This window comes from Octodon degus, unplaced genomic scaffold (genome assembly GCF_000260255.1).
Source record: "Octodon degus isolate 3935 unplaced genomic scaffold, OctDeg1.0 scaffold00017, whole genome shotgun sequence".
NCBI classification, from domain to species: Eukaryota; Metazoa; Chordata; class Mammalia; order Rodentia; family Octodontidae; genus Octodon; species Octodon degus.
The window spans coordinates 5,883,181-5,907,356 of NW_004524593.1; the positions used below are offsets into that span (position 1 = coordinate 5,883,181).

Here is a 24,176-nt window from a genome sequence, read left to right on the forward strand (position 1 = left end):
GGCCACACACACACACAAAATAAATAAATAAATAAATATTAAAAAAAAAAAAAAAAAAAAGAACTACCTATGGGTCTACCTAAGGGCTGACAAGGATTCTGAAGTGATCTTGAATATAACAATGTATCTATGATTTCTATTAATGGTAAGTATTATGCTCCTGTTGCTACTCTTGTGGTTTGTTTCCCACTGTCACTGTTGAAGGAAACACTGATTTTTAGCAAGATGTTAATGAAAATAAAGGTCTAAACTTTCCCTCATTCAAACTGTCTCCTTGATGGGCCGGGGAGATAGCTCAGTGGAATAAGTGCTTCCTTGGCAAGCGCAAGGACCAGAGTTCAATCCTCAGTTCCGCCAAAAAACAAAACAAATTTTCTCCTTGGATCCCAGATCAAAAACCTCTTATTTGAATGCATGCTTATGCTTATGTTACAATACTCACATAGGGTGGCATCATAGCTCTGTACTGGGAAGCAAGAGTAGGTTGTTGTCCATTCAGTTTAGCCTGCGGAGGACCACAAGCTATCCTTTTTTCCACCACTTTGAGGATGTCACTTTGTTCTGATGTTATAGCTGTGTTTTCATCTTGAACAAGCTTTTCATCCTGGTCTGTTGAGGAAGATGGGCCAGAAGATTTACCACCATCTCTCCAACAAGCAACATCTGATATAGCAGAAGAAAAGGGAGAAAAACATCTGAAGATGAAACAATAAAATCAACTTAAAACATATTTCAAGAAAATACAAGTAAGTAAGTAGAGTGAAGGAGCACAGAGTGTAGTATAAACCCTATGAATACTTTCACGGTGTTGTTTATAAATAGTCCGGAAGAGTAACTTCCAAAAGCCTCTAGAGTGGCTACAGCTTGAGGGTGTTATCAAAAGTAAATACGGGGGAAGAAAATATTAGAACTTCTCTCTGAAGCTTATCAATATTTGATACAGATTAAAATCCCATTTTCTCTTGGCCTGTTATACCAGTCAATCATGTTTAAGATACCTTCTTTTCTGAAAAAACATGAGTCCTACAATTTGCAAGGCTTGACAATGAAACTTCCACTTTACTGGCATTCAGTCAAGCATTCTTAGTTACACGTGTCCAAGTGAACAGATCTGGTGACAATATCTTGCTTCATTATCCTTAACCAAATTTTGCAAGTAAACTCTTGTGGTAGCCAGTCTCTTGGGATGGTCAGAATGGTCTCTATCTCATGGCATTCACACCCTTTGTAACCCCCTTTCTCAATACCAAGGTTGCTCCATACAACTTGTAGAACAGAGTACAAGAGATGGGCTTTTCTTGGGGAGGCAATGTGTGTCTCTTTCTCTTGACTTTATTTTGGGGAAGTGGTACTTTGAGCAGCTCCAGTCAAGAAAACTTCCAATAATGTTGTCTGCAGCCTTGTGAAGGTCCCTTAGCCATAATTACCAAGTAGGCTGTTCTTGGATTCTTATAACCATGAATTATTGTGACAGAACAGAAATCTGATTTGGTCTGTTAGTTTGCACTGCTAAATTTGTTATGCAGCAATAAATAACTGGTAAAAATTCAACTGAACAGAAAAGTGGAGCCAACACAACTACTCCTGATATAAGCTCATTAGTTACATTACAGAGATTAAAAACTAAAATAATCTATTCAGATTTGACAACTGATTCAAAAGATATGTAAAACGTAAAAAGGTTATTAGAAATCAAGCTCTATAAGCATTTCTTCCTTAAGAGGAACCTCTCACATGTATATAATTTCCACTGAAATACTAGGTAATGATAATATGAAGCTAGCACAATGAGATACTTAAAATTAAAAATCCTCTCAAAAACTTTACATATATTTCTACTTTTCCTGTCTTTATAAGGTAGTTATCTCACTATTCAAAACTTGTTTCCTCAGTTTGAGTTCAGAAAGCAAGTAATAGTAAATATATAAAATTTCTAAATATATAGCTGAATATTGGTTAAATTTTTGTTCAAAAACATTTGCTACTACGAAAAAGTGCCAAATATTAAGGTATATAGAAGTCATCTGGACATTTAGTAAAATGAAGATTATGATTTAGTCAGATGTGAAGCCCAAGACTATATATGCCTGGAAAGTTCTCTCACAATACTGTTGGTACAAGAATTACATCTGTCCCAGTAGCAAGTGAACACTGGACTAACCTGTCTTTTGAAGCAAACTAGGCAAGTCACATACACAAAAAAGCAAACAGAGGGAAATATAACACAAGATAAAGCACAGTCTGATCTCAGTGTTATTAAACAAAGTGTTCTTACTTGGTGGCCGCAAACTGGGTCCAGGCCCATAGCTGTCATCATTTGCTTCCTTTTCTTTTTTATCTTGATCCCCTGCTGCCTGCAAGCTGGGAAATTCCTGCTGAAATTGACTATTCACCTGGATTCCTACAAATATTTTTTAAAAATAAAAAAAAAGGTAACTTTTATACTGAAAATAATTCAAACAACCCTCCCCCTCAGAATAGAATTTTGGCTTCTTTCTGATAAACTGTTCTGCATTTTAACAATTGTTCAGAGTTATAAAACTTTAAATTTATCTTGAATCCTTTGAGAAGTTAATGAACAGCCATGAGGAGATAAAAATCTAAGAAAGGAACCTACCTATCACATTCTAAAGGACTTAAGATGAGTGGACAAATCAAGAGTTTCACTTTTTCCAAACTTTTTTTTTTTTTTACTGTGGTGGTACCAGGGATAGAACTCAGCACCTTGCACTTGCCAGGCAAGCATTTATTCCACTGAGCTATGTCCCCAGCCCCCTCAAATTTTTTAGCAATGTTACCAATGGCTTGAACCACCAATGATACCTGCATGAGTGTTCTATCAAGGGACTAGTATTACTGGTGGTACAAATGGATCTAATCACTTTGTCACAGTCCTTTTACTAATAAAGTTAGTAAAATCTGTAAGTAAACTGAGTCTAGTCAACTTAAGTAATTACTGCCCAATAGAAATACTAATACAATTTGGCTTAGTGCCTTCTTACTGCGGAGATAAAAATACCCAACACTCAAAATTAAAGAAAGGTTTATTTAGCTCAGTTTATAGAGGTTTCAGTTCATAATCAGTGGCTCCAAGGTAGGGTGGCATGGCAGTCATTACAGAGAAGAAACAGTTCATGGTGGGCAGAAGGTACTAAAGCAAACAAGCAACAGAAAAGATAAGCCTTTTTCTATCCCTTATACTGTATCCATGCTGAGGTGAGAGGTGGCAATCATACACCCACAATCCCAGCATCACACACTGTAGAATCAGCCACCTCTGACAAAAGTCCCACCTATAACTTCAATGACGCTTGGAGGGGATATTTAGAACCAAACTAAAACATTCCACACTGGCCTCTCAAAGACTTACATACACTGTATTATACAAAAGGCATTTAGCCCATCTCTAAGAGCAGCCAAATTCCTAACAGTTTGAGCATTGCTGAAAAGTCCAGGTCCCAAGGCTCCATTGAGAGTAAGACAAACTCTTAGCTGTGAACCTCTGTACAAATAAAGAGTTAAACACTTGCAACAATGAATGGCACAAGATAAACATTACCATCCCAAAAGGGAAACTAGGGACATACAAAGGAATGGGATAGAAGCCAGCCGAAAATCCAGCAGAGCAAACATTAAGTCCTATAGTTCCATGTACAGCATTCAAAGGCATCTGTGGCAAGATGTAAACTCCAAATGGCTTGGGTGAAGCCCGACGGTATTTCTGGTGGTTGAAAATCCTGTGACTTCTCTCTTGGGCCTACACTGCTCATCTTGCTATTTTCCTTAGGCAATCCACAATCCTGGCTTCTCTAAACTTGAGGGGTCTCTACTGTACCTTTGGCTGCACAGTTTCGGCTTCATACACTGCCCCCTCAGGGGCACACTGCCTGGCCTCTCAGACCTTCTTCTGAAGTTTAGGTGGAAATCTTCATGACCCTATAACTCCTGCATTCTGCTTACACCTAAAACTAGTACCAGGTGGCTGCTGATAAGTTCTGCTGCCAGCTGGAGCAGTACCCTGGTTTCCTTCTCTCCTGAGTGTATAGAGCTCAAGAACTTGGATCACTGAGCACTCTGAAGCCAATCTCAAGAACAAATTCTCTAGGTCACTGCCATTCTGGAACATGGTGCTCTGGACTTCTTAAAGCAAAGTCTTTCATCTTTGCAACTCTGGAAATTGCAAAGGCTGGAGTCCTGCTGGGTCCTGCGAAGTCCTCAGGCCATCTTTTCTATTATCTTCTGAAATACTTGGTTTTTCCTTGTCAGTCTTTTCAGTGACCAATTTCTCCTCAGCTCCATCTTTTTAGGTCCCTACTTCACTTAAGCTTCCCTTCTAGACAAACTCATTCTGAATCATTCCGATGGCCTTTGTCCTTAAAGCTCAACATAAATCTGGCTAAAAGTTCCCATGAGTAGCCATGCCACCACCTCAACATTAGACTGCTAAGAAATTTCTTCTACAAGATTAGTCTGCTGCCCTTAATCTGCAGACAAAAGCAAAATGCAGACCTACTTTCTGCCAAGCAATACTACATAAAGTCTGAGTCCAACAATCAATGCAGTCTTCTTTCCCAGCAGAACCCTACTGAGCCTAGTCTTTACCAGCATCGATTCTACCAGCATTCTGGTCCTCTGAACACTTGACTAGAACTCCTCATCAAGTACATACAGTCTAAGGCATTCCAGCTCTTGTTTTTTAGATTGCATCTTCAAACCTTTACTAATTCCTCCCCTTCCTGCAAGCCAGTTTCCAAAGGCTCCTAAACCACATGGTAAGGTATAGTAATAGACATAGTCCCACTTTTCTGGTATGAAATTTCTATATTATACTTGACACCCAAAGTTAAAGGAAGAAAGCTCACAGTTTGTAGAGGTTTCAATCCGTAATCAGTTGGCTTCAAGGCAAGGTGCATAACAGACAGGCATTACAGAGAAACACTTCATGGTAGGCAGAAGGTAGCAAAGCAAACAAGAGAGAAGACAAGCCTCTTTCTGTCCCTTAAACTGTACCTAGGTGACTGGGATTAGGGAGGTAGCAAACTAATCAGTGGACTGGTTTAGTAATCACACACCCTTAATCCCAGCATTACACACTGTAGTTTCAGCCACCTCTGAAAAAGCCCTCCCTGTAATTGCATGAAGCTTTGGGGGAACATCTATACCAATTTAAAAAATTATTACAAAAGTTAACAAATTTACTTCATTGAATCAGAGCTTTCTGGCAGTGAGATATAAGAATTATTGGCCCCACTGTGAACATGCTAAATTGGGTGTGTTCTATGAATAAAGTTTTATAACTTTTATACTCTTTCCAAACTTCGAGTAACTACAGTTACCTATCAAGGTAAGGCTAAAATGTCTCCATATAATTTATAGCTTTTATTTAATTTACAACTGAGCAACTAATTCCTTGTCAATTACTTGCTTCCAAAAAAATCGAAAAGAGCTAACTGTATTAGATTGAGGGCCTAGATTGATTCTTCTGTAGACTTCTATAGTTTTTGTTGTTTTAGTAGAACAAAACAAATTAGGATCTATTGGAAAATTAGGATCTGTTGGCTGGCGAGTGTCAGGGGAAGGTACTGTGCTTTATTTATGGCTACTTGTGAATTCTTCTCCAACCAAGAAATGCTAACAGCATGTTTGAAACAGAAGAGCTTGAGGAGCACAGTAGAAATTAATGGTTTCTAACAAACTACATTATGTTTAGATACTTCTATGTGTTAAAGATACAAACTTTGGATATGCAGAGTTTTAAAAGAGAGAAATAGTTTAAAGAGTCTTTTAAGGAAGATCCTTATTAAATAACTCAATATATCTTTCACAGAGCTTTCTATACCTACCAAATCAAGTTACCTCTTATCTCCTGCATGGCTGCTCAATAACTATCAAACCTAACCAGATTCCCCAGCTAAGGTCCACTTACCATCTCCTTGCCCACCTTGCTTGTTACTGGCCCATGATTTAGGAGCAGGTGCTATTTCTGGGGGAGGTGCAACCCCAGGTTTTGGCTGTGCTGGTGACACTTCTGGTGCTCTTAAAAAAAATATGAATCCATTATTTCAGATATTATATGTTTTTAGGTAAAATCAAATCAAATCAATGGTTACACATAAGGTAAATATGTGTACAACTTATTTTGGTTAAATATTTACTCATAGATACAGCTCCTATAAAAGTTTTTCTCTTGCAACAACCTTTTAAATGAATTTGGTTATTTTTGTCCACATTTATCTCTATCTTTGAATAACCAAATGAGATGAGTGTTTTACTTGTTTTCCATTTTGTTAAGAAAAAATACAAACATTTATTACTGAACAAGGTTTTGAAGAAGTAAACATGTATAAATATATGCATACATACAGTCTGGCTCAGTGCATTAGCTCGGGGCTAAGGCGAGGCAGCACTCCATCTGGTTGTCAGTATGCTCACCACCGTACTTACTTACTTTCTACCATGATTTTAAATAGGTAACAACCGTGACTCATCCACATGGCTGCACTGATAAAGGTTCTACAATCTGAGGTACAGGATCTCAGGACAAATCCTGAGGGCATTTCACTGACCTTCTCAGACCAAAAAGCTACAACTCTTGTTGCATAGGTCTTGCTTTACCTTGGTCTTAACCATCCAGTAGAAAAGTATGAAGTCGAAATATAAGAAATAAAGCCATGCTGTTAAGTTGAGCTGTGGGGGACTCAGGTCAATAATTTCTGACATTGCCAGTTAAACAGAAGACCCAATGCTATTATGGGCTACTGGACTCTTTTAGAATATTTTGCTGAGTTTACACACCTATAATATTCAATAACGGAACTTAGAAAAAATGGGGTATACCGATGAATGTCCATTTTGTATCTGTGTACTCAAAGAGGTTGGGATAGATATATAGTTGCATTCTCTTAATGAATAGAATGATTTGTTCTAATGGTGTTTGTAAATAGGATCACAAGTCCGCATCTTGTACAGGAATTAACCACTGAGAAGAATATATGCAGTGTATTATTTGTTGAAACTGTACTTCTGATTTGAATTGAAACTGTCTCATTGCTGTTTATCAATAAAACTTTGAAAAAAAAATAAATAGGTAACAACCACCTGTCTGACCCATTCCCATAAGTAAAAGATATTTTTAAAGAACCTCCAGTCTTACTGAATCCTTATAATATGATAATGCTTAAAAATGAAAAGGTAGAAAAAAAAAATATATATATATATATAAAAAAAAATGAAAAGGTAGTTAAAAGACTCAAATACAAATAGATTTCTGGTACACTCAGACCTTTGACTTGTTACTATAATTCTACTACATCTGATAATGAGAGAACAATTCCACAATAACTTTCTACACAAGTTGTCAAATTTACTAAAAAAAAGCTCCATTACAGGAACATATAAAAATCTAATTGTAGATACAGGCAAAAAAAAAAAAAAGAAAAAAGAAAAAATCCCACTAAGTTTCCAATATCTCATTTGTGAAAATGACTACATTTAGCTTAGTTAAATTAAGAGAGAAAAAAAAAGAAACCTAAGAGCTTGGCACACTTGATATACAGAAAACTAAATATTTATTGAATGAATGATAATTAAGACAGATGCTGGCAATCCCCAAATTTCTTGGCACATTTATTTATTTATGTCAGAACCAGGGATTGAACTCAGGCCCTTGCACCTGCCAGGGAAGCGCTTATTCCACTGAGCCATTTCCCCGGCTCTTGCTTGGCACTTATTCAATAAATGTTTGAGCACCCATAATACATCAGATAAGGTTCCATGTTAAAGATATACAGTGGACCAGTTGATAGAAATCTTTAGCATCAAGGAATTTGGGTAACTGAAGCAATTCTTATTGATTAGAAAAAGAATGTTTCATTTCACAAGGGTAAGAGAGGAGAGCATGACACAGGCTTTATCAAGAACTACACTGTGATTAGCAATTCTGTCACACGTTCTTTGTTAACAGAGATAGTATCACTATATCAGTCAAAGGAAAAAAAGCATATGACCAGTTCTTTAAGGGCCTACGAGATAGCTCAGCAGACTAAACATCTGTTTAGGCAAGCACAGGGACGGGGCTTCAATCCCTGGCACCACATGCCATACCAGCCCCATCCTGGGCGTGCTAAACAGGCCACCAAGATCAGGCATGGTTGCGCATGCCTGTAATCCCAGCATTAGAGAGGCCTAAAACAGGAGGATCACTACAAGTCTTAGTTGTGTAGTAAGACCCCATACCAAATACATTTTTTTTAAATTAAAACACATAAAATATGTTAATACGGGGAATATCTCACTTAGTATATGGCAGGTACTCAAACACAAGTTCCCTACAAAAGGAGGTTCATTCTTTTTTTTTTGCTCCTTGAATGCCTTCAGGGCACTTTTGCATGGCTGGAGTGTTGTGGGGATCGAACTACAGCAAACTGAGGCTGCCAGCATTGTGGAAGCAGCCACTTAAACAACTGAGCTAGGGCTGGGCCCCCGAGGTTCATTCTTTCATAGACTTGTGACTTACTTTTCTTCTTCGTGCTGTTCTTGTTTAGATGCCCATCCTGTGCCATCTTTAGGAACAATATTCACATTAGGATCATTGCCTTTGTTTTCTGCTTTGAGACTTGGGAGATTAGCAGGTGGAGGCATGCGCCGTGAAATACCAACTTTTCCAAGGCTTTGTAACCCATGTCGAGCTGCAACTAAAAGATCAGTAACATCAACTTTCTTAAAACATCTATTTTGTTACCCCCCAATTTAACAAAACTTTGACTATTCCTAATGTTAAGGATATATAAAATGAAATCACTACAGACTTGCAACATAATGCAGAAATCATAAACAATCAAACCATTCAACAGCCTCCAAATTTTAAAAATGCAGCCGAGTGTGATGACTTGTGCCTATTAATTCCAGTGTACTTGGGAAGCTGAATCAGGAGGATCACTCGACCACAGCAGTTTGAGGTCACATAGTAACAATGTGAGACCCTGCCTAAAAAAAACCCAAAAGCTCAAAACTAAAACAAAATTCTAATACTGTACTCCAATACGATATGGATGGAGAAAGGAAACAAATGCTAATAATGACAATACTGAAATTTTTTAGGGAATATCTCAAGTTCAAAACTTCAAATGTTAGATAACTATACTGATCTTATGTTAATGTTAACATATACCAAACATGGCCCAAATTTCAGTTTCCACTGTTTATAGTGAACCCAAAGAAAATAAAACCATAGAACTTTATTCTACCACTGAAGAGACAGTAAACACTAATACATAGCTGTGTACCTCAATTTCACAGGCAAGTTTCCTGTTTGAAATCATACTGTTAGATTCTGCTGACAAAGAGAAAAATGTATTTTCAAAAGCCTCTATAAAAGAGTGCATTTTCCTTTTCTTTGGTCTTTTTTGAGGCAGGATCTTGCTATACAGTTCCACCTGGCCTTGAGCTCACTGTGCAGCCCAGGCTGGTCTTTAACTCACAACAATCCTCCTGCCTCAGCCTCCCAAGTGCTGGGGTTACTGACAAGTGTCACCACTCCGTGCTAAGAGTACATTTTCAATTCTAAAATATTTAACCTATATCCCCTGAAAAATGTATGAATATATAAAAAAGGCTAATGAAGGGGCTGGTGAGATGGCTCAGTGGTCTAAAGTACCTACTTAGAACAAGCTTAGCAAAGCGCAGGGACCGCGGTTCAATCCCAGCACCACATGCCAGCCAGCCCCGCCCCCTAGTGGGCTGAGCTGGCCACACACACACACACACACACACACACAAATAAATAAAATTAAAAGAAAAAAAAAAAGGCTAATGAAAACACAGTTGAATTAACCTGGGTTTGTTATAGCTTCTAATAGTAGCTCTAGTTGTATCATCCATAGTAACTAGAAAGAAAAAAAAAAACAAAAAAAAAAAACACATAAACGCCATTTGACTTTACTCACCTGTAGTTTTCTGAGTTTCCAGTGATTTTCCCTTGTAAGTATTAAACAAACTGAGTGTTGCATACTTTTTCCCATCCTTTGCTTTTGTGCTCTGGCCTGACTTCTCCGACATTTCGGTGGAAACTCATCGAGTCCAAAACCTCCTGCCACACTGCTCAAAATCAGTCTTTAAGAGGCATATAAAAAGGAAAAACAAAGAGAAGACTTTTAGAACTTATGAGCAGAGTAAAAACTTAAAACCTTCAAATGCTCACAAAAAAGTTTAAAAACTACCAAGAAATGAGGTATCAATCCTCATTATCCATCAGTGATAATTTTTTTTTATATCCAAAATGTGTTTATTAGGATGGCTTCCCACTCATCTTGATCGAGGGTACAGTTAGTGCTGATTCCTCCTGAAGGAACATCCTTCTGTGAGCCTTGCTTTCCCTCCTGTAGGCTGGCACATGATAGTGGTGATTTCATAGCATCCTGGGCACTTCACGTCCATGAAGTAGTCAAGAATTGGGGCTCTGCACCAGGCGCTGCTTCTTGTGCTTCCTCTTCTCCTCCAGAGAGGGATGAAGGAAATCTTCTGCGAAAGGCATGTTCTTGAGGGGAGGTCATCACCGCCAGAAATGCCATCATTGATAATTTCATAGACTTCTTTAATACTGTTAAATTCCAATAGCCAATACACAATAGACTACTACATATATTCTCTCCCAAATAAAAAGGAAATAAAGTATACAGCAAGTGTGTTCTGTGAAGTATGAAAGGTAGACAATGGGTCTGGGAGATAGCTCAGTAGAATAAGCGCTTGCCTGGTAAGCATAAGGGCCTGAGTTCAACCCACGGTTCCGGGGAAAAAAAAGAAAGGTGGACAAAAAAAAGAGCTATACAGAGGGTTAGGAAAAAAAGGAATGTATTCTTCATGCAGTTTTTCTTTAATACTGCAGTAACTAGTAGTACACTACAAACAGAAGCTAAGTCATTAAAAAGCTAAATCATAAATATCACGTGAATGAATCATGAGTACATTTAAATGATAATACAAAGATATGCTGTACCTACTGCTTTTATAAAAGAACACACATCTCTAAATGAATAGTTTGTGGTCATAAAGTGTAAGACTAAACTGTAAGACTAAAGCTTGGTGACCTCTAATCTTAGCCATAGGCAGGAGTATTGCAAGTTTTAGGCCAGTCTGGGCAACATAGCAAGACCCTGTCTCAAAAAACTTAAAAGGGGTGGGAATGTAGTCTGGTTTTTCCTAGGTTCAAACCCTAATACTACGGGGCATGGGGGACAGGGGTTAGATGAACGAGAAAGGCCAATTCCACTGTAATGGTTAGCCCGTTAATTATGAACACTTTTGTTTTGGTACTGTCATCGCACTCAGTGCCTCATTCTTTCTAGGCAGGCACTGCACCACTGAGCTAAGTTCCTGGCCCATGAACATTTTTTAATTTACTATCCGAAGAGTTCCCAGGTCCTGACACAGAGAAAGAAAATAAAATGACAGATGAAGAGTTCTTAAGTTCAAAAGTTTGAAGCTAAGAGTTTATGGAATAGTGTTTAGACAAGATAGCACGTCTGCATCTTGTACTATGAATAACTACTATGAAGACAACAATATACAAAGTTTAAGTTAGGGAAAAAAAAAAAAAAAACAAGCTTAATTTAGCCTCTAGTTTTCTAGTATCCTGTCTTGTTTCTAAAAGACTAGGAAAGATGCCCAATTCTCTGTCTCTCTCTCTCTCTCTTTTTTTTTTTTTTTGCGGAACCAGGGATTGAACTCAGGCCCTTGAGCTTGCCAGGGAAGTGCTTATTCCCCTGAGCCATCTCCCTGGCCCCCCAATTCTCAATATATACTTGAGAGAAATGCTAGTGTCCTATTCAAAATTCACGCATGATTGTAGGACAAAAGAATCAAGCAACTCAGAAAAGTCATGATCAGAACTGACCTTCATTTTGTATACTTTAAGATATTTTTAAAAGTCTAATTCCTGTTTAGGAGGCTTCAATGAATAAAACAAGCATGGCTACCTAAAGATGTAACAGTCAAGACCAACAGAATATTGACTAAGATTAATATAGGAAATTTCCTTCCTCCTTGAGAAACTACTTAAAAATTGGACTATGGGCACACGTATGTATGTTTATGTATACAAAAACACTAGATGGAAAAAAGAAATTCCTGACATTTTGGAAATAATGAAGTGAGCCATCCAGTTGCCTGAATTTACTATCCAAAGAGTTTCCAGGTCCTGACACAGAGAAAGAAAATAAAATGACAGATGAAGAGTTCTTAAGTTCAAAAGTTTGAAGCTAAGAGTTTATGGAATAGGGGCTGGGGAGATGGCTCAGTGGTCTAAAGCACCTACTTAGAACAAGCTTAGCGAAGCACATGGACCACAGTTCAATCCCCCAGCACCACATGCCAGCCAGCCCCGCCCCCTGGTGCACTGAGCTGGCCACACACACACACAAAATAAATAAAATAAATAAATAAATAAAAAAGACTTGTGCCAATAAAAAAAAAAAGTTTATAAAAAAGAGTTTATGGAATAGTGTTTAGACAAGATAGCACGTCTGCATCTTGTACTATGAATAACTACTATGAAGACAACAATATACAATGTATTAATTATTGTAACTGTTCTACTAACCTGTTTTGAAACTGTCTCACTACTTCTTTCTGAATAAAATTTTTTAAAAAAGAGTTCATGGATAACAAGGTAAGCTATGATACACTGCTGGAAAGAAGGCCACACAGAAAGAAAACACACAGGCCTGCAGAGGTTCCCCTTTAAGTACCAATCTACATATCTGTGGGGGAAATTACTATGAAACATGAATGAACCACCTTAAAGAACCAGCATCTAGTGCTCAAAACACAGGAATGAACCACCTTAAGGGACCAGTGCCTAGTTCTCAAAAAAGGGATGGGAATAGTATTATTCTTACAAGTCAGATTTTTAAAAATCATGACTTACTAGGTACTAGGTGAGTACTCAGAAACACCTTGCCTCAGGAGTGGTGGCTAAAATCCTAACAATCTGAAAGTCAACTGACCAAAGGATCTAAGTGTTTATGGAAAGGTGGAAGCAACTTAAATACTATTTTTAAAAAAATGAAAAAGATACTCATTACCGGAGAAGAAATAATCCACAAAGTGGCATTCACTAAAAAATTATCATGTAAACAAAGAAACAGACGGGGCCTGCCTGTTAGCTCAGTTGTTTAAGCACCTGCTTATGCAAACGCAGTCAGGAACAGGATACCCGGTCTAACCCCACCTAACCCCACCTCCACCTGCCTTACCAGACCCGCCCTTAAGGCAGGCTGAGCCAGTCAAAAAAAGAAAAACGTAGAAAAACATGAATCACAGTATAAGAGACTACCAATGAACTGAAACCAGTATCAGTATCACTGTAGATATTAAAATTAGTGGACAAAGGGCCGGGGAGATTGCTCAGTAGAGTAAGTGCTTGCCTGGCAAGTGCAAGGTCCTGAGTTTAATCCCCCGTATCGCAAAAAAAGAAAAAAAAAAAAAATTAGTGGACAAAAATTTTTCAGTTAGGGGCTGGGGAGATTGCTCAGTGGAATAAGTGCTTCCCTGGAAAGTGCAAGGGTCAGAGTTCAATCCCCAGGGCCACAAAAAAAAAAAAAAAAAATCAGTTATATTCGAACTATACCTTATTTATCCAACAAGCTATAGTAAAGATCCTATACAAACAGAACATACAAAAAGTACAAAAATATGAAAACTTGTAGAAATGAAAAACATACTGGATAAATTTATGATAAGTAAAGCAGCATTTGAGACCCCTTCAAAGGAAAGAACAGTGAATATAAAAGCCATCAACAGAAACTACCCCACAAAGAGAAAACACAATAATAAAACAAGCTACGCACAGTGATGCACACCCTGTAATCTCAGCACTCAGGAGACTGAAGCAGGATTATGGTGAGTTTGAGGCCAGCCTGCACTACACCACTACCAACAGAAGCCAGTAACAAAACAACACTCTTAACAATGGGCCTTGAGACAACTTTAGGAAGCCCAAAGAGGGAGTCGAGAAACCAGGAAAAAATGGCCAAAAAGGTTAATTTGATGAAATTATAAAACCAGATTTTAAAAAGACTCAGTGCAGCCCAAGCATAAGAAGCATTAAGAAATCTATAATCAATTATCAGAAACTGAAAATAATGACGCATAATGGAATTAAAAAATGAAATACTCAGAGATGTATCTAACAGAAGACCTATATTCTGAGAACTACAAAGTATCAAAGAAAGGCTAGATAAATGAATATATGCCACCAGAACCACCACAAATATATGCCACCACAAAACCCAATATAGGGCTTGGGGAGATGGCTCAACTGAATAAATGCATGTCTGGCAAGCCCAAGGGTCTGAGCTCAATCCCTGGCTCCACAAAACAAATAAAAAAACCCAGCCAATATTAAGATATTAAGATGTCAGATCTTACCAAATTATCTACAGATTCTAAGCACTCCAAAACAAAAACCTCTGAAGACTTTTTTTTTTGAAGACAAGACTTTGTCAAGTTGACTCTAAACTTCATAAAGAAATGCAGAGAACTTTTTATTAGCCTAATAATGAATAAGATTTGAAAATAGATACCAGTCGAGGAGATGGCTCAGTAGAATAAGCACTTCCCTGAGAAGCGCAAGGGCCTGAGTACAATCCCCAGTTCCGCAAAAAAAAAAAAAAAAAAAAAAAAAAAGATACCACCTGACTTCATGAAGACTGAAATCAGGTGAAAACAGTGAGGTACTAAAGTAAAAATAAAATAGCTTGAAGACTGGGCGCGCTGGCGTGTGCCTGTAATCCCAGCATTTGGGAGGCTGTAAACAGGCAGATCACTAGGAGTCCGATGTAGTAGTGATACCCTGAACACCCTGTAGACCCTTCCCTAAAATACAAAAACAATGCAAAACAAAACAAAAAATAAAATAGCTTGAAATGTAAATATACGAATATTTGCTTTTGACAAATGCAAAGAAAATTCTGATAAAAGTCTTCCCAACAAAAAATACTGGGGCAGTTTATTAATATATAAAAACATTAACTGTTCTATTCCAAAATCAAAATTCAACTCAAACATACCATAAAATCTAAAACCGCAAGGTGCTGGGGAGATGGCTCAGTAGAATAAGCACTTGCCTGGCAAGTGCAAGGGCCTGAGTTCAATCCCCGGTACCACAATAAATAAACAAATAAGTCAAATAAAAGTCTCATATTAGAGATAAACTAAGTGGATAGCAGATTGCAAAGGAAGGAAAACAGGCTGGCAAGGAATGAAGACAGAAATCAACAGCCCTAATAAGGAATGTGGAAAATAATGCAGTAATGAAATCAACACCAAAGAAGGAAAACAAAACAAAACCTCACAGCATAATAAGGAATCAAAATGGTGCTTTCTCCTTGGAAATGACAAGAAAACAATTTAAAATTTTTGTAGCTTCAAAATTAGCCACGGGGGGCAGGGGAATGTAGAAGTAAATCAATTAAAAATTTTCAGGGCCAGGGAGATGGCTCAGTGAAATAAGCACTTCCCTGCCAAGCACAAGGACCTGAGTTTAATGCTCGGTTCTGGGGGGGAAAAAAAAAAAAATCAATGAAAGACTAAAATTACAATGATGCATGAAATTCTTTGTATCAAGTATACAATCACACATACTTCAGGGGGAAAGTACTCTTAAATCTTTTAATTACCAGATAAAACAGTAAGTTTAAAGTTTGCCAACTGAAGTAGGAAAGAAGAAGAAAAAAAAAAAAAAAAACAGGCCACAAAACTGATAAAACATAAAAGTTTTTTTCAGGGGTTGAGGGAAGTTCACTGGGTACAGTATAGCTCAGTGGAAAAGCACATGCTTATGAAGTGCAAGACCTCTGGTTAAATCTCCAGAACTAGAAAGGAAAAAAGAAAAAAAGGGAGTCAAATGACACTCCACCAATTTTTGTAGTTACCACTATCGCATCCATTACAGAAAAAGTGTGGCAACACCTGGCATAAAGAAAATAGCCTCAATGTGGTCTGGTGTAGTACTGACATAAAAAGCACACGAACACACAAATGCATATAAAACAGACCAGTTTTTACATAAACTAATACAAAAACTCCTAAGCATAAAGGTATACTTAAAAACAAAAAACAGCTATGGATCCAAAATACTAGTATGCATGACTATCTGCAATCTTTGCAAGTTGGTGCATGATAGAAGTTTATAATACAAGTCAGTCGCTAAATGATTCATATTTTGAAACTTGTTTACTGAACACCTATTATGGTAGGCTACCCATCCTGTCTGCAGTTTCACTTTGCATAGTTTATTACCAGCAGTCAACTATGATTTAGACATCAAACAAAAATCAGAAAAAGTAAATTTACGAACACATATGCATAACTACCTGGACATTAAATGAACATTTATCATATCATTGTCATTAACTATCCCTTACAAAGGCTTATGTACTGCTAATTTTTGTGCATTTGCATGGAAACCTAACATACTTCTCTACTATATACCTTTGAAAATAGAAACTGATGTCCCTCTAAAGCTTGTAAGAGTAATTTCATATATTTTCCAAAGTACAACATAGCAAAGTAGACAGGTTAATGGTGCATGCCTGAAATCCCAGCACTTGGCAAGATGAGACAGGAGGATCACTATGAGTTGAGTTCAAGACCAGCCTCGGCTACAAAGAGAGTTCAATGCCGGCCTGATTTATACAGTGAAACTCTGTCTCAAAAAAACTAAATAAATAATCTAGCAAAGTAATCTTCTGTAGCAGTGATGGCAATCCTATGGCATGCATGCCACTGAGGGATGTCTGTTATCACTGAAAATTCTAAAATGTTCACTGTCACTGCTCTACAGGCTACAAAGACAATAAGGCTTCCCTAATAGTGCAGTAACAATATTCACCAAACCATTTTTATAACAAATATGCACTGAAAGGGCTGGTGAGATGGCTCAGTGGTCTAAAGCACCTACTTAGAACAAGCTCAGCAAAGCATAGGGATCGTGGTTCAATCCCCCAGCACCACATGCCAGCCAGCCCCGCCCCCTGGTGGGCTGAGCTGGCCACACACACACACACACACACACACACAAATAACTAAAATTAAAAAAAATTAAAAAAAAATATGCACTGAGAACAACTATTAAATGTATTAAATGTTAGGCTATATTATTAAATGTTAGGATATATGAAAGACTCAACTGGATAAATGGGTAGCAAAAGAGAAAAAAAGAGACTTTCAATAGATGGTAAAGTCCAGAAGATCTATCTGAACAAGAAACAAGTGAGGAAACCCATCAGTGGTTGTTAACTCAGGCTACACAAGTATAAAAAAAAATCTCGCCTGCCAGAGCCCAAAGGTAGACAAAGGAAAATTTCCGAGGTGAAGACAGCAACAATATTCTTTGAAAAGCTCCCCAAGTGTGTCTAAAATACAGTTACAATTGAGAAGCAGAGCCTGCTAGAGAAGCACTGTCCATCAGTTTATTCTAAATGCCACAGGAGGGAAGGAACAACTAATTAAAAGTCTAGTGGCTGCATTCATATAAGCAGATCCTAAGTAACAATGGTATAATTTAAATAATCAGTAATTCAAAGGCCCTTGAGCAGCAAGCTCAGTCAGTAAGCAGGTGAGCATTGTCTTCAGCTTGCTAGCTTGATTTAAAAACTTGAGGGGAAAGAAATGTATCTTCTACCTTTATCATTTCTAATTTTGAAAAAAATGTCTTCCTATTTCTACTATTTACTGATTCTTCTATACTACCATCTTGCTTATTACTCTGTACATAAAATCTACATCACTGGGGCTGGGGAAATAGCTTGGCAGCAAGTGCAAGGACCTAACTTTGATCCTCAGTACTGTGTGCTGGTGGGGCATGCCTGTAACCCCAGCTCTGGGCAGGCTGAGACAGGAGGATCACTGAGTCTGAACTGCGTAGTAAGACCCAGTATCAAAAAAAAAAAAAAAAAAATCAACATCATTAATGGCTGAAGGTCAAAGCCTTTTGATAAAACACACCCTGTAATCATCTAAAATTCAAAGTTCTCTTGACCAATGAAAGCTTAAAAAAAAAAGAACCTAGCATTTTCCAGTTAAACTAGATATGACAAAACAGGTACCTGCATTTTCAAAATTCTAAACAATAAAAAATGCCCTGTAACAAGTTGGTTTCTGGGGTGAAAAAATAAGAGGGAAAGTGGAAAGCTACAGTTTTTAAAGCAAATCATTCCCAAAAAGTCTAAAAGAAATACAGGAAAGTAGTAGTCTGTCATAATACAAGAGCAACCTCTCAAAATGAAAGGATGGCACCAAGCAATGGTAACAAAAAATTTTTCCAAAAGGTTTCATAAAATCACATGTATCATAAGTTTAAGGTTTATAGGGAAAAAATGTAAAGCTTCTATCTCTAAAGGGCTTTCCCCTTTGGCCATTTCATCATCTACAGTTCATTGCTTAAAACAGTAACAGTAAAGCTAATCCCCAAAACCTTCCTTCAAGCCACAATCTTTAGATACATAATTTAAATTGTCTATAGACCAGAACACCACAAAGTTTCTTGACAACTTTAAAATCACAGTTTATTCCTCATTCGCTCACACATGTTATGTACTCAATGTCTATCCTACACTAGGCAATGTTGGGAAAAGATAAACAGACATGCTGTCCTCATTCACTGAATGCAAACAGTTTAGCATGAGGCTAGAAAAGATTTGAAAAGCAAACGGAGAATAGGAAAGACAGCAACTATGAGAACAAGGGACTGGCAAGCAACACTGAAGGCTGACAGAAGCACGTATGTATATACAGTATCCTCAAATCTGTGCAGTTAAGATTCTCGCCAATGTTTAGCCTAGGAAAAAAAAGTGGTGGGAAGCACAAAAGCATCTGGGTTAAATCAAGAGCTGCATCAGAGCTGCCAGCCATGTATAAATAAAAGGTAAAAATACTGCCAAAAGAATTACTGGAGTCAAACCTGCAATGGTTAGTTGGTTTTTGTGTACCCTCCAAACCTCATGCTGAAACTTAAGCCTCAATGCAACAGCATTCAAAGATGGTGCCCTTCAGTGGGTGAGTAGGCCATGAGAGCGAGATGAGTGCCTTATTAAAGGGCTGGAGGAAAACAGACCTCTTGCCCCTATGTCCACACTTTTAATGAGGACACAGTGTTGAAGACACCACTTGGTAAAGACTGGTCCTCAGCAAACAACTCAACTGTACCTTCAACTTGAGCTTTCCAGCCTCTACAATTTTGAGAATTAATTTTGTCTCAGGTATTTTATTAGAGCTGAGTGAATGGACTAAGAAGAGAGCCAAGGGAATGGCAAATTTCAGGAGGACTAAAACTCGTAAATAACAATAACAATAGTATTAATGAGTATGTAAGAGCCAAGTTTACTATAGATTGCTTTTTCAATTTACTATTTTGTGCAGTTTTTCTCTAAGAATGAAATGATTCCCCTCAAAATTAAAAACAAAAACTACTCTGCTCTCCTTGACACACTCACCTCCTCCAACTTCCCCAGAAGCATTTTCCCTGTTTTTAGTCTTAAAATGTTTAGTACTTTTGACATTTATTTCTCCCACTTTTTGTCACTGCAGAGAACTGCATTCTATACATTTTAACCTAGCAATATATTCAGAAGCTCGTTTTTAAAAACAGGTCTACACAGGTCTAAATGTGTAGTAGCAAAAAAATGATTAGACTGGGACTAAGAAGAACTTACAGCCTAACTCATCAAGATGATATTTTCGGGCCAGGGAGATAGCTCAGTGGCATAAGCACCTGTCTGGCAAGCCAAGGTCACAGGTTTAACCCCCGTACGGGGCGGGGGCGGGGGGGGATGTCTTTATTGGAGCTAGGATTGAATACAGGATGAAAGCCAGTATCCAAGATAAATTTCATAAGAAAAATCAGTTTTCATTACAGAACAGAGGAATTTTTGAACAACGTAACATTATGTTATTTTAAAAATCATTTAGGGCTGGTGAGACGGCTCAGTGGTCTAAACCACCTACTTAGAACAAGCTTAGCAACGCACATGGACCACGGTTCAATCCCCCAGCACCACATGCCAGTCAGTCCCGCCCCCCTGGTGGGCTGAGCTGGCCACACACACACACAAAAATAAATAAATAAATTAAAAAAAAAAATCATTTAGAGGGCCAGGAAGACAGCTCAATAGAGGGCCAGGGAGATGGCTCAGTACAATAAATGCTTGTCAGGGGCCTGAGTTCAATCCCCAGTTCCAACAACAACAAACAAGCAAAAAAACAAAAGAAAAAGAAGATAGCTCCACGGACTAAAGTGCCCACTTAGGCAAGCTCAGGGACTGGGTTTTGATCCCCAGCACCATATGCTGTGCTAGCCCTGCCCCCAGGGCTGGCTGAGTGGGCCAGAGTCTGAGTGTGGAGGTCCATGCCTATAATCCTTGTACTGGGGAGGCTGAAAACAGAAGAATCACTATGAGTCTGAGCAGCGTAGTGAGATCCTGTAACAACCAAATACATTACTAAAAAAAAAAAAAGCTAAATAAAGCAAGCTTTCATTACCCAATAATTTATCATAATATGGAGCAAAACATCAAGGCAAAAACACTGTGGAACCAAAACAGTGAATCTTGATTAGCAAATTATCATTCAAAAGTTAGGAATGGGGCCAGGGAGATAGCTCAATGGCATAAGTGCCTGCCTGGCAAGCACAAGGTCCTGATTTCAATTCCTGGTATAAAAAAAAAAAAAAAAGAAAAAAGGCTGGCAATGATGGCACACACAATGCTAGCAGAAGCATCTTCAGTTTGAGGCCAGCCTAAGCATTAGCCAAGAGTACCCAGAGGGCCAGCCAAATAGCTCAGCAGATTAAAGCACCAGCAAGCAGGCGCAGGGGCCAGGAGTTCAACCCCCAGGCCTGCTTTGCTGGGCACGCTGAGACAGCTATCGAGACTGGGCATGGTGGTATGTGCCTGTAATCCCAACATTTGGGAGGCTGTGAACAGGAGAATTGGGGCCGGGGAGATGGCTCAGTAGGATAAACACTTGACTGGCAAACGCAAGGATCTGAGTTCAATCCCCGGTTCCGCAAAAAAAAAAAAAAAAAAACAGGAGAATCACTACAAGTCCAATCTAGTAGTGAAACCATGAACACCCTATAGACCCTCCCCTAATATACAAGAGTACCCAGAGCTCTTATGTCCAAAAAAAAAAAAAAAAAAAGTAATTTTGAAGCTCAATATTATAAAAAGCTTGGGGGCTTGCCAGTTAGCTCGGTGGTTTAAGCATCTGCTTGGGCAAACCCAGTTAGGCCCAGGGAACCACGGTTCAATCCCCGGCACATGCCATACCATAACCACCCTTAAGGTAGCCTGAGCCAGCCAAAAAAAAATCCTGAATAATTTAAAAAGCTTAGGGCTGGTGAGATGGCTCAGTGGTCTAAAGCACCTACTTAGAACAAGCTTAGCAAAGCACAGGGGCCGCGGTTCAATCCCTCAGCACCACATGCCAGCCAGCCCCGCCCCCTGGTGGGCTGAGCTAACCACACACACACACACACACACACACAAATAAATAAAAAATTAAAAAAAAAAAAGCTTAAGAATCAACGCTTTATTTATTTGGTGGAACTGGGGACTGAACTCAGGACCTTGCACTACTGAGCTTTCTCCCCGGCCCCAAACGCCCCATTTATTGTACAAAAAGGATGAAGGTGCAGGGGCACTGATTTGTGCATTCCCCAAATTCATGTCTGAAACTCTAAACATGCAAATACCTGCAAATTGAAAGTGTGGGAGGTTATTAGGTTTTTTTTTTTTAATTTTATTTATTTATTTATTTATTTATTTATTTGTGTGTGTGTGTGTGTGTGGCCAGCTCAGCCACCAGGGGGCGGGGCTGGCTGGCATGTGGTGCTGGGGGATTGAACCGCGGTCCCTGTGTTTGTTAAGCTTTTTCTAAGTAGGTGCTTTAGACCACTGAGCCATCTCACCAGCCCCGGTTATTAGGTTTTGATAAGATCAAGAGCGCTATTTTAGTGCCCTTACTAGGGACTAGAGTGCTCACTGCCATGAGAAAACACTGTAAGAGGCCATGTACAGTAAGAAAGATTTCACCAGACATGGACCATGGTGACATCCTTACCACAAATTTTCAGTTTCTAAAACTTTGAGAAATAAGCTTTGTTTGAGTCATCTATATGGCACCCTGAGCCAAGCTGGGGGGGGGGTGAAGCCACTCATTCAAAAAATAGCATTTTATTACTTAAATTTTAACTGTCTATTTAAAATTTAATTCAAAAATCCAAATTATTGTCATTTCTAGTTCCTAGCCAATCAACAGTCATAAAACAAAATTTTTAAAAAGTTGATTCACTTCTCTTTCTAACCATGCTTTGTTTTTAAAACAGTATTCGCCTTTACAAACCCCTTAAATAAATACAAATGAGAATATCAAATATTTTTTAAGTGGAAAATCATTTTATGTTTAAAGAATGATGTCACGATATGAACCAGTCACTCCTCTACCTATAAGTTTCACATTTATGGATTCAACCATTCATAGATGGAAAAATACATAAAAAACATAATAATAAAGGTAAATTAAAATGAATACATTAAATTGATTAGCATTTACATAGTTTTAGGTATCATAAATAATTTACAGATATAAAACTATGGGAGAAAAAAATAAAGTTATGCACATGTGAGAGAATTCTAGAATCGATCCTCCTTGGATCCTGACAATTAATGTGATCTGAATAACCACATGCTGACACTAACCTTTTTAAAGTCAGTAACTAAGATAGACTTGGAAGGTAGGCGTGACGTGACTTTTTTTTTTTTTTTTTTTAATGTATCTGGTACAGGGTCTCACTATGCAGCTTGGACTCTTGGTGATTCTGTTTTCAGCCTCCTGAGCGCTGGGAATAGAGGCCTGCGCCACCAAACCCAGACTCGGTGATAAGCTCAGTGTGCCCAGGGTGGGGGTCGGGGCAGCCTGTGGTGCCAGGAATCGAACCAAGTGACTTTCTAAGAGTTAAAAATAGTCTTGAATTTCAGGATGAATTAAAGGATTACTAGTGATGCAGTCTTAGTTCAAAACAGTACTTCAAAAAACGACAACAACCTGAATTTCATTACAGGACAGTGGTGGGCACCTACAGTCCCAGCTGCTAAGAAGGTGGTGTGGACTGCCAGTTCAGTACCAGCCTGGGCAACATAGTTAAGAGCCTGTCTCAAAATCGAAACAAAGGGGGCCAGGGAGATGGCTCAGCGGAATAAGCACTTCCCTGGCAAGCACAAGGGCCTGAGTTCAATCTCTGGTTCCACAAAAAAAAAAAGAAAAAAAACAAAACAAAAAAACACCAAATTCCAAAACGCAGAACACACAACCACCTCATTTATCAGAACAGGTCCTAGCTTTGCAATAGCCAGTAGTAGTGTGACAGCACTTTTTATAAAATTTGTTGTTTTCATACAAAAGCAATAATGTACACAGGCTTGAAATTGTAGCATTCTATTGAATTCTGCATTACATTATGCTTAGAGTACCACACTCAACTGCAGGCTTCATTATGATAAGCACCAACAAACAAGGCTAACTACAAAGAAAAAACTTTCCAACTGTTATCCATAAATGGAAGTAAGTTATTTTAAAATAGAGCTTAGCATTCTCTATTTTCACAGTTTGCTAAGCAACCTAAAGAGCTGTGAAGTGATATGTAATTTTGGTGAGGCACTGAACTAGTGTCTAATACTAGCAACTATGCACCTTAAGGCTGTATCCAGAAAGAAGGTTTAGCTTTTTCTATCTACCCACAACCCCAGGGGTCTTGTTTTTCTTTTTTTCAGGGGTGGGAGTGTTAATAACTAATGGAAAAAAGAAAAAAAAAAAAAAACCTAATGGAAAGACATATAATCATTTGTTTAAAAAAAAAAAAGAATTGTAAGGATTTAATATTCACAAAAGAACAAGTCCAATCAAAATGAGCGAAAGATCTAAATGGGTATTTCTCATACAAAATAAAATGGCCAATAAATATATTAAAAAAGCTTATCATCTTTGGCTACCACGGAAACCAAATCAAAATGAGACTATGCCCCAGCACGACATCCCGCACCAGCCACACTCCCCCAAAACTAGACTGTAATGCTATCTCACTCCAAGTATAATAGCTATTAACAAGCAATAAAAATACTGCA

General features: G+C 38.2%; 1 protein-coding gene across 1 annotated transcript in view; it reads right to left on the reverse strand.

Annotated features, from left to right (window-relative positions):
• Positions 1 to 24,176, reverse strand: part of Prrc2c (proline rich coiled-coil 2C) — a 127,005-nt gene that overhangs the window by 93,775 nt on the left and 9,054 nt on the right. Inside the window, exons 2-6 of the mRNA XM_023710188.1 lie at positions 9,945 to 10,110; positions 8,516 to 8,687; positions 5,927 to 6,036; positions 2,276 to 2,401; positions 443 to 663 (exon numbers count right to left, since the gene is read on the reverse strand). Coding sequence (XP_023565956.1) covers positions 443 to 663; positions 2,276 to 2,401; positions 5,927 to 6,036; positions 8,516 to 8,687; positions 9,945 to 10,056 — 741 coding nt within the window. The 5' untranslated portion in view covers positions 10,057 to 10,110. The remainder of the gene's footprint in view (positions 1 to 442; positions 664 to 2,275; positions 2,402 to 5,926; positions 6,037 to 8,515; positions 8,688 to 9,944; positions 10,111 to 24,176) is intronic.